The sequence below is a fragment of the Pungitius pungitius genome, chromosome 4 (assembly GCF_949316345.1).
Source record: "Pungitius pungitius chromosome 4, fPunPun2.1, whole genome shotgun sequence".
Taxonomy (NCBI): domain Eukaryota; kingdom Metazoa; phylum Chordata; class Actinopteri; order Perciformes; family Gasterosteidae; genus Pungitius; species Pungitius pungitius.
Window position 1 is genome coordinate 14,332,026 of NC_084903.1, and position 14,558 is coordinate 14,346,583.

A 14,558-nucleotide genomic window follows, 5' to 3' on the forward strand; every position below is an offset into this window, starting at 1 on the left:
CAACACTCAAACCGGTGAGTTGTGGTACAGAAGAGTGAGAAATGTAGCACTGAGAATGCATTTTAAACCTCCAACACAAAGCAGCTTTCAAGACTTAACAGCTGTGATAACATTAAAATGGGCAAATTAAAAAAAAAGGTGAAAAAGAATTCCCCAATTCTTGTCTTAAGTGGTTGGAAGATATTAATTATTAATCATGGGAATAAAAAAAAGCAGCAGATAAGTGTGAGTGGCAGAAACTTTTTAATATAAAATACTGTAGAAGGTAAAAAGAGACAGGATTAAACAGCATAATTTTGTATTGACACAAAATATTCACATCGTTGACTTTCATGGCCGACTACAAAGCTACAAATCAACACATGACATGGAAACATCAACCGTACGTTACTGAAAGTGCTTCATATAGAAACCAGTCGGTGTCCTTGTGTATTACATATTTATTTTTATACAAAAAGTACAAAACTAAAATAAAATGCAAAACTAAAGGAGGACTAATGTGAAAACATTCCAGAAACCAAACCAACACCAGTGTGAATGGTCTTAAGAATCCCAACACATGTGTTTTCAAACAGGATTCTTCCGCACGTCAATCAAGGCGCTGCTGGAAGTCAGCGGTCCGACGCTGAGGCTGGAGCGCCGGGACTCTCTGCGAGACTTTACCACAGGCAGCGATGGCGTCCCACCCCAGGACCCCGTAGCACATTGAACCACCCGGTTAGCGGGGACATCCCCAGCTGCCTGAAGCCAAAACTCCTCCATGACAGCAGGCTCCTCCGTGGGCAGAGAGGAGCGTCTCCACGTGGACGGGAGAGGGGTGTTCACCAGCTCACGCATTTCCTCCCTGGACCTGCAAGGTCCCGTCCCCCGGCCTCCTGGACTGTCCTCGGGGCAGCGGCTCAGCCTCTCCGTGCTGCCCAGGCCTGCTGGTCTACCGTCCGCTGGCAAAACTGAAAGAGAAATAGAGTTGCCAGAAAACGTATTATTGAGAATTATCCAAATGATTTGAGCACTGCTTACTCTAAAGCTCATTGAGTTTAAAAACAAAGGTCGAGATAGATAGACTCTGAGGGTCAAAGAATAAAGAAGGAAGCCAGAAGTTGTGCACTTGATCAACTACATCAGGAATAGTAATGTAGGGTTAGAGAACTCATCCAAAGAGCAGAGGAGAGGCTGCAGTGTGAGAAGACCTTCCTCAGCCCATAAAAAAAAAATGCTTTGCCAATATTTTTCTCACGAACGTTCATATTGCAGTCAATGAAAATACAATTGATCAGTCACCACCATGTTAGAACTTTATGAATGCCTTTTATAAGTTGCCATACTATTACTTGACATGTTTATGGCACTGATTCAAAGCTATTTTGCTCCAGGCTGTGAACACAGTGATTATGATAATCCTAAATATTAAAACCCTTTTATCTAATAAAACTTCGACCTTTACCAGCATCTTTTGTCTGGCAGCCGGAACCACAGAGCTCCCGCAGTTTGTTGCTTAGTTCCAGATTGGCGGTCTTGTAGTGGGTCAGTTCCTTGCTGAGGTTATTGATCCATCCTTCATACTGCCTCTGCCTTCCTGCCAGGCCCTCGTCTATTTGCTCTGTAGGGGGGGGGGGGGGGGGGTGAAGACACCATGGCATATGTCACAGGCTGGACAATTTCATGCTTTATGACAGCATGACATTTCATGCTTTATTTAACCTCATCCACTGAGATATATGTTATATATTTTATGAGATTATAATAAAAATGATCTCATAATTTGTTTGTAGGCAAAAAAACAAAACATCTTAATCAACTATCTAAAATATAAACTATATCCAGAGTAGACCAAAGGTTTATAACATATATGCAGCGGTGCAATCCACACACACACACGCAGATTACAGATCAAAGGTCCTGCACCTCGACACTGCTGCAGTAGCAGCTGCACACTCCTCTCGTGTTCCTTCTGCTGTTGTGTGAGCCGACGATCCGTGTCGAGTTGTGTGCGATCGAGTGCGTTCTCCAGCCACTGCACCAGCTTTTGCTGCTCATCCAGTTGCATTTCCAACTCAGCCAGCGCAAGCTGTAGTTTACGCTCCTCCTCCCGCAGAGACACCACCTAGAGGAAATACCGACACTCTGTCGCTCAGCTGACAGCTCGCACTGCGTTCTTATCGTGTTTCAATGGGCCGTTAAATGTCATCAATTATAATAGTGTGGTGTGACCAACATTAATTTTTTGTAATCCCGAAGGAGATGAGAACATGATAAGAAAAGAAAAAGTGCACAGACCTTGTCGAAGTACTTGCACAGCAGAGCTCGGGTCTCAGAGGCAGACAGGTAACTGAGTTTGGCCATAAGATTCATCTCCCACTGGGAGAGCACGCTGGCAGACGCCCTGAGCTGCCTCTGTCTCTGAGTGATGGCCTCATTCTTGTACTCAATGGCTGCATCCAGAGCCTCAATAGCCTCATCCAACTGGAAAAGTGTTCTCTCCTCCTACAAATGTCAGCGTGAAGGAGGAAATAAATGGAGGGTGATAATGAGGATGATAACTTCAACAGTCAGTCACAAACAGGTAATATATCAGCTTCCAGGGAGGATTTGTTACTGCTATACTACCATAATTGCCATGTAAAGTACTTAATTCAGGTTTTCTCCACAACAATATCTCTTTAACGTTGAATTAATAGGATTTCTTTTCTGCAACACAATGAATGCGGAACTATTAACTATTTTGAGAATAGTTGCAGATGTGTTAATCTCAACCATAAAGTGATTTACCAACTCACCCTCCCTGCAGATGCCTCAGTAGAACAAAACAACCATCCTCACTTTCTATGATCATTCACAGGAAAGTCAACCCTTTGTCGTTGGCAGACCAGATTGTATTGTGCATGTGTTGTACCACAATGATGCTTTAATCAGCAGCAGGTGGCAAGCAAGCTGTGCCAGCTGTAGAATTTATTCACAAATAGCCTTAACTGTACACACACTGCACCTATAACATGGCTAATAACTACCTACTGGCTAATGTTATGAGGCCACAGTAGGTCCCAACACATCAGAGGGCTGAACGGGGGTAATGTGCAGGTGGTAGTTGCAGTTGAATGAAATCATGTGGCTTTAAAAACTGGAAAACCAAAATACCAAAAATCTTTTCCTTTCACTACAATCAGCGACCTCTGGTGTGCCGTGCGCAACAATACATTAAAATAACAAATAGAAAGTGAAGCGTCCACAGTTACTACAGTATTAATGATTATGATAGTTACTATAAGGATTTCTCAATCCTCTAGAAAACTGTCTTAATGAACCGACAGAGCTAATAATAATAATAATAATATTTAACCTCAGGTGAGAGGAGGCTTCCCTGCCGCAGCTTATCGTCCAGCTCCACTCTCTGTTTGAGCAGTGAGTCTTTCTCCTGACGGAGGTTGGAGATCTCCTGGCGAATCTGCTGCGAGTCTTGAGCACTGCTGCTGCGAAGGAGACCATTCCTCTCGCTCAACTCTTGCTCAAGTGACTCAATGCGCCCCGTAAGCGTCACCAGGTTTTTACTCAAGGCCTGGAGGGAAGAGGAGAATAAATGTTTTAGGATGTTTTAGTTGCCCGTGTCCCTGTGAGGAGCTGGTTGAGGTTTGCACCACCTGACTGGAGCGGAGCCTCTTGGTCTCCAGTTCACTGCGTTCCTGCAGTAGGGCTTCTTTCTTGGCCAGGATCTGCTCTCGTTTAGTCAGCTCTCCTTCCAGATCTTCCAGTTCTTTTCTTTGGTCCAGAACCCGCTCCATCTCCTCATCCAGCCAGCGTTTTTGTTCTTCAATCTTCTGCTCACAGGGAGTGAAAACGCGAAAGCCCACACATCATGATTAGTCCATGCCTCTCTAACAAAATCACAAATAGTCAAAACATTTTAGGAACATTTAAAGTGAGAGATATCCTCTCCTTATGATCCTTGTTGCACCTGTTGTTCTTCTAATGAGATGACGGAGCCGTTACTGCCGCTGCGTCTCTGCCTGTGGAAGGCAGCAACCTCCTCCGTCTTTATTCTCAGAATCTTTTGCTGCTGCTCATTCTTTATCTCGAGTTCCTGCAGAGGGTTTGAGAGGAGGGACGTTAACAGGATTCATTTAGAACCACTTAATGAAATAAATGCGTTTGGTGCTTTTGATTGCCAGACATTTGGACGTTTGATGGGTAGTGGTTACGTGTCCGTGTGGACATGTCCTGACCTCCTTCAGTACACCTCCCTGGTCTGATGTTTGAGGGGCTTGAAATCTTCCAAAATGTCCAGACCAGGCGGCTTACTGTCTTTACGTAGCATTGGTCAGGTGTGCCACTAGGATTATGTCATCAACCCAGTCAGCCTTTCTCCTCTAGCTGAAGATTTTTAAGATGATAAAACAACGCCCTGCGGAGCCCTGTGTTAAAATTAACTTAGTGAATTAAAAACCATCTACAAGCATCTGTTGTGAAATGCCCTTAAAAATAATGATGAATTGGCTGTAAACATTCAGCTGCATTTCAACCTGAGGGTTTGTACGACAACACAAGTTGGGGTTTAAAGGTTAGTTCATTGACTTTTGGTAGTTTTACGACATTTCTGACAAATGTTTTGGTTTTGTATGTTTTGCGTCATGAATGTTGAATTTATACAACATTTTAGACCATCAATTCACCGTTACCATATTTCAGGTAACAAAATGAAAAAGAATAATACTCTACTGGAGCAAGTGTGGACTGACTACGTTGATGAGCCTGTTTGACCTCAGCATGAATGCTGGAGAACTGAGCTCCTTCCTAATGCCACTCTGCTGTGTTGGCCTGTGGGTACCTTGACTCTGTGAGTTCTTCTTTGCATCTCGCTCTCCAAACGCCGTTTCTGCTGACTTTCCTGGCGCAGCCGCCTTTGCAGCTGCTCCTGCTGCTGCCTCATACTGTGAACACTTCTCTCCAGCTCCACAACACGCCGTTCGCTCTGGGCAGGAAGGTTAGCGAGACGAGCTGTATCCCTCTGACGCTGACTGAGAACCTGGTATGAAAGCAATCACATTTTCAAAAAATAAAGAATAGCACAGTGTTATACACATCAGGCACATGCCATAGGTTTAGAATAGTAAAATGGTCTTTTCAGTGCCAGACTCAGCATCACTAAATCGCTGGTTGTCTGTTACGTGTTATTAGGGATTAATACAGAGGTGTAGCAGTCAGACCTGAACTTTGCTCTGAGCAGCGGCAATCTTCCTGCGACATTCCTGTGCTCTGGTTTTGTCCGTTGTGCTGATTTCTCTCTCTTGTCTTTCCAGATCCTGCAGCTGCCGCTGAGCCTCCTGCAGCTCCTGTCGAGCCTGCACAGCTTCACTCTCCAGAGCTGTAATCTTATGGCTGTATTGCTTGTTCAGGGCCTGCGCATCCTTACCTAAAAATAAAATAATAAAATAATGAAAAGAGATCATTCACTTAGAAAAGATTCAGTTAAGAATGTATAATAAGAATAGCTACCTGTTTTAACCAGCTCCTTGATGAGTTCTTCCTTCATACGGATGGTGAGAGACAGCTCCCTGATCTTCTGCTGTGCCTGAAGAAGTCCCAACTCGGAAACGCCCTCCAAACCTTTCAGACTTCCTCGCACCGATGTCTCCGCACTACTGGAGTTTGCTACATTGATACAAATACACAAGAGATCAGCTGAGTGGGATTGTGAAGAAAGTAACAGCTCCTCAAATGTCAAATACGTTCTCTGAAACTACAAAAGCTTCCACGCATATGCCCCATATCGGATTCAAATTAGCATTGGTTGGACACTTGTTGACCTGAGATGAATCCCATAGCAAGCTTAATATCTGACCACCCAGATAGCCAGAAATAGTGAAAAAAAAAAATCACTGATATATTTATTATTTCATTAGGATTTTCTTGAAATTGTTTTCAGCCACCCAATGATTGGACAGTTTTATTTCACAAAGTTCATATAGATAATAATTTAAGCCCTGAGGTTTCCCTCAAAATCAGATGTAACATCGGATTGTAAAAGGATCTCAAACACAATAAAAAGGTGTTATTAATTTGCACCACTGCATGCTAAAACCAACACACAACCACAGGAGAGAACACATTAGGGATCAAAAAAGGCTTCAAGCATTTTGTTTCTATGCAACTGAAAAAGCAATGTAAAAGGTTTTTTTTTTAAATGTAATTAATGCCTATGAAAACATTTAAATCCTTGTGGTAAACAGCAGAAATCCTATGAATCCACGTGCCTCTCCAATCAATTCTAAATATATTTCTAACTTAGGTTGTTAACCCTTACATTCTTTTCTGGCGAAACAGAGGTGCCGGTCGGGCTCAGGCAGAGATACGAGTCCTCTACCACCAATCACTAGTCCCAAAGAGAGCATGTCCCCTTTGGTCCATGTCGGGTTCACCTGTCTGACAAAATCATACCATTGCATACATGTCATACATAACACGGGTGCATGGACTCAGTCTGTTATGTGTGCAATATTAATTATCATAACACTCACAGAAGGAGTGAAAGCTACAAGCTATGGTTTCTATAAACACAACATACTTGCGTCTCTCCTGGCTGAGGTTGGGTTGACTTCCCTCTTCTTCGGTGTCTTGCATTTCTGCTCCCGCTGAGGTCTCCTGCTCCTCATGAAGGCTTCCATTTTGATCCCTATAAAGCTCCCCACCCACTGGACTGACCTGTAACCACACACATGAACTCACAGATCTACAAACTAGTGAGCCACGGCATTATCTGGTGAACTGCTTCATTAATTAATTAAATTAATTTGGACCTGTATAAATAGAAAAAAACAAGTAGGCTAAAACACTACCCGTTCTTGGTTACCTGTCTGTATGTGCCTCCATTCTGGCTGTTTTGCAAGGACCCCATAGGGGCCGTGTGCGGCCGCGGTCTCAAGTTAAGGCCCAGGCCTATCAGCCCTGGACTAGACAGCAGACACTGTAGCTGAACAATTAAGTCCTGTTGCTCCTGCAGCTTATCACTCTGAGACAGAACAAAAGCAATCCAAGTAGCATTATGCTGAAAAACCCTGTATGATGATGGCGATGATGTGGCATGTCACTGCATTAATGTAAAACAGTATCAAAATTCCAGCGCATCCCACCTGCTGCTTGTATTGCTCCATAGCGTCTTCCAGAGCTGCTAAAAAGTCTGCGTTCTCTCCCTCCAAGCGCTCGATCTGTGCCTGAAGCAGGACGATGCCATCCTCTTTTTCTCCATGCTCATTGCTCCACCTGTCCTCCGCAGCAGTCTCTGGCTCCTGGGCAAAAGTTTTTACGAGTTCAGACTAAAAAGATTCTTTTATATTTTCTTAGGAGTGTGAAAGTGACAAACCTGGTTCCTCACAGATGGTCGTCCCCTCCTTAATGCAACGCTGTCTTCAGTGGAGCTGTTTTCGATGCCGCTGTCTGGCCCTGAGGCCGTGGTCAGTCCACTGCGCTCCTCCTCCACTGAGCACAGCCACTCCTTCACTCTCACACTCTGCTCTGCAGTCAGAGCCCCTTCACTCTGCAGCTCCCGTAGCAACCTGCGATATATTAATAATACAACATATATATATATATATATATATAGTTAAAATTATGGTAATGGTTTGAATACACAAAAGGATTAACAATAAGCCGAAATAAAGATGCCCAAGCTGTCTGGCATGAAATGGAACATAATTGGCCAAAACTGAATATCCTTAACTTTGTTATATATGATGACCTTATAAAGCATAAAATAGACATTGTCCAAAGCATGGGGAATAGCTATATTCATAGTAATGGATGATTAGTAGCAGTCAAAACATTTCATCCTTACAGCAAACAACACAGACTACATTTAACTTGATCAATCAGTGCGTCCTAACCTGTAAGCAGTGTCTGTGCACGTCCTGTAGTGGGCGCTCTGGGATTGCAGCCGGCTGATCTCTCCCTCCCCGAGTCGAGGTCTCCTGTTTGGATCAGCGTGAGAAATGATGCGGGTCTCTGAGCGCTGGCGGTTTTCGAGGGCTCTGCGAAGGGCCTTGATTTGTTGCTCCAGCCCCTCGACCCGATCTGGCTCACGCTTGCAGTTGACTGTCGCCCGGTTTTGAATGTTTCTGGCCCTCATGGCGTAGTTTAGTGTATTCAGGCTCTCATCAAAGTCCGAGGAAGATGGGCTGATGCAGGCAATCATCAGTGTTTTGGAATTTCCCCCCAAAGAGTCCTTTAGTATCCTACGTGAAATAAAGATCATATGAATTAAGCGGAGGAGCCATTTTACAGGTTTTTACAGTAATATGCCAAAACTAAAAAGTACCGTGTGATTTTAGAATCTCTGTATGGTATATGAGAGCCTTTCCTCTTGGGGTCCCCCAGCGCCCCGATTACATTTCCAAGAGCCAGAAGGCCGCTGTTAATTTGGATGCTCTCTTTCAGTCTCTCTCCAGTGTTCCCCGTCTTTAGGATGCGCTCAGACCCCGCCAGGTCAACAAAGTGGAACTTGGAAGACAACATCTGTGGTCCAGAATTTGCAGTAGTGCCATAAAGGCGAGAGCTTCCCCGGCGCTGGTCCATGTAGAGGGTAAAAATGGTGTGAGAGCGGCTGGAGTTTAGATTCATCTGGGTTGCACCAGTGTGCCTGGCTGTGTTTCCTGACTCTAGTAAACTCAACACCTCATCGAGACCCTCCACTTCGCACTCCTTTACGCCAAACAAAACTACAAAGTCAGAGGGACAAAAACATCAACTGCAGATTAATACATACACAAATGCTATGCTACATAACATTTCATATCACATCCGCAGAGACACGCTTACACAATGTGCTGGCTATTCCATACCAATGTTGCCTTTATCTTCCCTGATGTGGATGTCCTTGCTGGCTGTCTCCACGTCCAGTAAATCATTGAACTCCTCTTTGTAAACCTCCAGGTAGGACACTCGGACAGAGAAGTCTGTGAGGTCATTTTCATCTAGCAGCTTGAAGACATCTGCAACAGCCCTGGGTATGATACCCTGCTCCTCATCCCTAAATGAACCTACAAACACAATAAAAACACACTGAATGAACGCTGCTGGCCTGTCGTGGTAAAGATTAGAGTACAGTGTGTACTTTGTTTGACGAGCCCAACTGATCTGTGCTGTACTTGCCACCTGGTCTAGTTTTTCTTTTTAATTGTTTTATGCAACATGACCTAAACTTAAACAAAGTTTAATGCAGGATGGACTGGGCTGAAAACAAATGAAGTGAACAATGGAAAAAAAGATAAAATAAATAACTTACAAATGTTAGCTTCTCCAATGGTGTAGGTCTTGCCTGAGCCCGTCTGCCCATAGGCAAAGACCGTAGCATTGAATCCTTGAAAGAAAGCATCTATTAGTGGCTGGACAGACGATGAATAAACCTCCTCTTGACAGCAACTTTCTTCAAATAGGTAGTCGCAAAGAAAGTTTCGGTCATGGCCCAGAGTAACTTGACACAGCTCAGAGTCCACAGTGATGCAGCTCTCGTGGCAGTGAAGGAGCTCTTTGGGGAGCAAGGGACGCACTCGGACAGCTACTTGCACTGCAGAAAAATCCCCTCGGCTTTGGCCACCGGGCACTTTTGGAGACATTTCTGCTGCTCCGCTGGGGCTCCTCTGCTACATATAGATCATCTTTGGGCCACTAGAGGGGAGACAAGGAAGTTGTTTTCAACATGTCACGTCATCTGGCTGAGGAATGTGATGAATGTGAATGATTACATGATAATGCAATGCAGCAAAACGGATTTTTTTTGTACAGGTAGACAACAATTGTTTCCATAAAACCATACTTTATCCTATAGCAGGAGATGGTTGGATGGTATGGATGTCCTTTGCTAATGCAGTAAATATTATATTTGGTACATAGTAACTATTCTGTTAATAGAGAAAATAACCAGAATGGAAAGTCTGATAGAGCAAACTAAAGATCTCACATGTAAAAGTATACAAGAAAGTTGTTGTTCTTTGAGTAAAAGCCCACACAACCTGGCGCTGCTGTATATTATTTGAACACCTACAGAATAACTAGAGACAATATATGAAGCATGAGATAAATAACTTCTGAGGCTATTTACTGAGATTCGAGCACCTGGATGGGCCAATACTTTCCGATCCGCTGACATGCTTGGACACACAAACCAGTCGGTGAGCACAGAGGTTGTGACAAAACATGTTATTATGAGGCGTCGGCGCTTTTGACGAGTAAAATCCGTTACTTGGATAAAAGTTCTTTAGTAAGGTCGGTTGTGTTTAAAGTGGAGTCACTTGTGCTCACGTTAACGGCATTATTATTATTATTGCAAACAACACCTTTGAATCACTCCGGCGCACATGAAGCAGCTGAAGTCAACGTATGTGTCGCCGTGTTAGCCGGCTGCAGATACCAGCTAACGTGGTTTAAGTAACCACCCCGTAACAAACTCACCCCAAAAGCGTCAGGCGGGACGTCATTTATCTCACGGTTATCTAACGTAACTCGCAGAAACACGCCCGCATGCTGCCTTCATCCGAGGATTCACTAGGAGGAAACTTGCCTGCGCCTCTCGCCTTAGTTCGCTGTCCCGGGTCACACATTGCACTTCAGCTAAGCTAAAGTTAGCCCGCTAGCCAGAACAAGAAAATCCAAACATCAGGACGAGGCAGGATGTCGTCACCGCGACCCGCGACTCAGAGGCTCGATCCCGAAGGAGATGTCTGCCGTTAGACGTGTATGCTGGTGGGGTGACGTCTCCTTACGGCTCGCGGTTAAAACAACTTACTGAAATTCGGCCGAAGTTGCCCCCATGGATTCGGGATACGGCTCGAGTTTTTTGGGGGGAGTGTGGAAGTTGAGGGGCAGGCGAAGCAGGGGGCGGAGCCAGAGGGTTCGGACTGATTTTCTGGGTGATGGTCTGAACCCATCACGGCCGAAGGGCCCGAACTTTTAGGACTTTTAGAAGCAGTTTAGGACTTAACTACTGAGACACTCTCACGCACACTACTGAGACACTCAACACTTTCATGTATGTATATATATATATGTGTGTGTGTATTTATTTATGCATATGTGTATATCATCTTCAATGGAAACTTCTGGGGGTCCTTTGTAAGAAAGAGATTGTCAGTATTTTATTACAGTTGCAAAATAATCACAATAAACAGGAGATTGCAATGGGATCTTTATGGAGTTGTGCATTTTGAATATTAAGAAAGACTGAGTTGTTGTCTGAATAGGGCACTCACAACAACAACATCAGTCTTCCAAAGCATTCAAAACTTACAGCTTGACAGTTGTTCTGCTTTAAACAAAGACATGGGTTCATTGTTAAAAGAGGGAACAAATATGTAAGATTGCTTTAAAATATCAATTTAATTAAATTTACCTTGGCATGGCAACACAAGCAGATATAATGTCAAACCTATCTATGAAAAATCTGAAATATATCAAAGATTTCATTGTCTTTTCTTTTAAGGGCCTAAATCCAAATGCCCTTTGTGGAGAGTGTGAAAATACCTTATTCACATTATTCATAACATCATATTCTGCAGTGAATGAGGTTATGAGCAATGCATTTTTACAAACGTCAGGAAATCGTGACGAATGAGGACACAAAGCATTGATTAAATGTGTTATATACATGGGTAGGCAGGAACATGCAGATACAAGCGAATGCTGAATAAAATCCAGTTATCTATACACATTACTGAGTTCATGCTGTGTCTCCTGATGAAATTATTTAGCAGCCTCTGAATGAATTGTGTTAGTTATACCTTATGATAAAACCAGAATTAAAAATGCAGACATAACACAAACGAAAATGAGAGGCCGAAGAGTAGCTGCTGCTGTCCAACACTGTGGTGCTGAACGCCAGTGGACCTGGAACAACCTCTTCATTCTTTTGTCACACAGAAAGAATACAATGGGACTAACTCGCATTAACGTTTTTTTGTTTGAATAGTTTTTGTTTGAGAATGAATAGCCACACTAAACAACAAACCAGCCAACACATGTCCTCAGTAGACATGTTAAATGGAAAAATATGCACATGCCTGTTGTATAAATTAAAATACAAGTTTATAGAGCCTCTCGTACAGTTGTCTCACTCACAAATACACATGTCTCTTGAACATATTTCTGAATATCAGTTTGTCTCACCTGCGCGTGCTGTTTCTTTGTGTAGACAGCTTTCTGTTGGTCCCCCTACAAGCCGAGTGCTCTGGTGTTATGTCCTTTATAGAGCCGCTCGGTGGCCCGACAGCCTCTTGACGTCACAAGCACAGTCCACAAGCTACATGTATCTTTATGCCAAATTTGTGTATATTGTTATTATCATTTTGGAATAATAATTCTGTATAATAATATTACACCAATAATAATATTTATTTGAATAATGCTTGTCATGCAATACAAAGTGTATTACCATAGGATAGGCTAGACATAGATGCAACATTAAATAAAGGGAAATAGGAGAAACACAGAAGCCATAGTGGCAGCATCTGTTATCTTTTCTACATCAGTGGGAGAGAGTTGTCAGTTTAAGATGAAAAATCTTAAAGTGTTTAGAAAATAGAAATGTCTAAGGACAAGCCAGTTCTTCATATTTACAGCATTCACTGGTTAAGATTGTTGTTGGTTTTCTTATTTTTTATTTTGTTAGAGTCAGTTCTCACAAACCATGCTTGAACCAAAACTCTCAAAGCTTCATGCCCAACTATTGAGTTGCCCTTACCAATCATCACCTAACTATTACTCTGTGTAGGCTTGTCCAGACAACAAGTGTGATGCTCACTCGTGATCTGACATTGAGTGACATGCTGAAAATAAACCCATGCCTCGGACCACACAATATGTTGTTATATCCCAGCAGGGTTCAGCCCTTGAACTTCTAAGTGAACCTGTGATTTGACTTCATTTAATTAACAAGGATATGAACACACACTTAAATCCTGCACCATCCTCTCATTTCATGAGTGACTGCATGGGGACCTTTAGTGGGACTTCAATGTTCATTTTTTATATCAACATAGCTGTAAAGATGAAAATAAAAGAGTTGACCTGAGAATCACTTTTAGTCCTGAATTTAAGTGACCTGTGCTTTTCATTGCTGATAGTGACTCATTGTGGAGGAAACGTTATGGGGACCTTCACGAGACCCTGTTAGATATTCAAAGCATTGCTAACATGGAGAGAATTCCTGAGAAATAAATGCTGAATGGTGTTGTGTCTTTGGGAATATTATAGTTTACAAACATGCTTTCTCACATTCTGAACCACGCTAATCGACATAACTTTATTTATTCACACAGCAAAGGTAGACGGTTTTATTGTAATAATAGCCAATGCAAATAAAGGGAACGTTAAAACAGGCAAAATGTCAATATCCACAATGTGGACAATTGTTTGAGGTATGTTGAGTATGTTGGAACCATAGTCTTGTTGTTTTTACCTGTTTTATTGTGAAGTCTCCATTCTTAGGAGACTATTTTAACAGCATATATTTATACTCAGTACGTTGTCATAGTAGAAAACACACAGGTGTTAATAATTTTAGAAATAATAATGTTCAAATGTTTTTTTGTAAAAAAAATATCAGACTCCAAAAATGATAATACACAAAGCATGACTTGCAGAAGGACCTTAACTCCTTGGGCCTGTGTCCATTGAGCCTGTGCATAATACACAGTGCAATAAGAATGTACTATGTCAATGACACAGTCTTTATTTGTCTTAATGGCTCTACTTCAGCTTGTGGGTTTGAAAAGTTCCCTGACTTTAAGGTTGAATAAATTTGCCATCAGCAATGCTTGTTGTTTGAAACTGCTAGAGTACAGCCAAAACTATAATATCACACCCTAAATGGTCTGCACTGCATAAGTCATTTTTTGAGATGGCTTTATTATTGTTTATCTACAGTTTATAAAGCCATGTGGATGGACGTTTACATTACATTACACATCCGGCACCAAACATACAAAATCGTGAAGTGAGCTACTTCTCTGCCTTTTCGCTGGCTTTATATGAATGCATCTGTATCAGTAGTTGCCATAATGCAGGTTAGTTTCCATGACCATCATCAAGCAGCGAGGGGCAGTGTTACACCGCGGTTTGAAAACATGATTAAAGCCAACGGTTTTCTTTTGTTACGACTTAACAGAGAAAGAGAAAAAGAAAACGACAATTTTTTAATGCTGCAGTAGCAGATCAGAGTACTGATTGGATGGGTCTCTGTATTTGCCCTTCCTGTCTGCTCTGTACTAACCTGCAGCTCGTGGTTGTTACGCTTCCAGCAACAGTGGGCACTGCTGGAATGCCTGCTACACACCAAAAAAAATAATGGTTCTTAAATCATTCTTTAAAAGTCAGTGTGATCATTGTTCTTCCTCACCTCGTCTGCATGCCCACGTTAAATGGCACAGAGGCAAACTGACTGTGGAATCCTCTCTGCACTCAGCAGACCAAGTCACTCTCCCCTTTGTTCCATCAAACGTCAGAGGACACAGAGGTATTCTTTCAAAGTAAGTAAGTAAGTACCATAGCCCAGCCTGCTGTCAAGGTCTATGCTGGTTTCT

The 14,558-nt window shown here is 42.7% G+C and overlaps 1 protein-coding gene across 3 annotated transcripts; it reads right to left on the minus strand.

Moving 5' to 3' along the window:
• Window positions 1-230: 230 nt before the first annotated feature.
• Window positions 231-10,849, minus strand: kif7 (kinesin family member 7). 3 transcript variants are annotated; one of them, XM_037452923.2, is made up of 20 exons: window positions 10,769-10,849; window positions 9,269-9,651; window positions 8,826-9,023; window positions 8,303-8,702; window positions 7,872-8,219; window positions 7,352-7,544; window positions 7,122-7,277; window positions 6,842-7,000; window positions 6,557-6,693; window positions 6,296-6,414; window positions 5,488-5,643; window positions 5,199-5,404; window positions 4,820-5,017; window positions 3,950-4,075; window positions 3,636-3,812; window positions 3,338-3,553; window positions 2,278-2,484; window positions 1,906-2,104; window positions 1,445-1,600; window positions 231-950 (listed from the first exon to the last, which is right to left on the minus strand). In XM_037452923.2, the coding sequence occupies exons 2-20, from the start codon at window positions 9,597-9,599 to the stop codon at window positions 568-570; spliced, it is 4,065 nt and encodes a 1,354-aa protein (XP_037308820.2). In that variant the 5' UTR covers window positions 9,600-9,651; window positions 10,769-10,849; the 3' UTR covers window positions 231-567. The 3 variants fall into 3 exon arrangements, with proteins under 3 accessions (XP_037308820.2, XP_037308812.2, XP_037308803.2); XM_037452915.2 differs by having other exon boundaries at window positions 10,544-10,814; XM_037452906.2 differs by having other exon boundaries at window positions 10,435-10,814.
• Window positions 10,850-14,558: the final 3,709 nt, after the last annotated feature.

What these genes read in the sequence shown, in the direction of transcription:
- kif7 (XM_037452923.2), bottom strand. Translation starts at nt 9,599, where the DNA reads ATGTCTCCAAAAGTGCCCGGTGGCCAAAGCCGAGGGGATTTTTCTGCA. An exon ending in CATTGGAGAAGCTAACATTT is followed by an intron (nt 9,024 to 9,268) that starts GTAAGTTATTTA and finishes TTGTGTTTGTAG; the next exon opens with GTTCATTTAGGGATGAGGAG. An exon ending in GACCATCTGTGAGGAACCAG is followed by an intron (nt 7,278 to 7,351) that starts GTTTGTCACTTT and finishes ACTTTTGCCCAG; the next exon opens with GAGCCAGAGACTGCTGCGGA.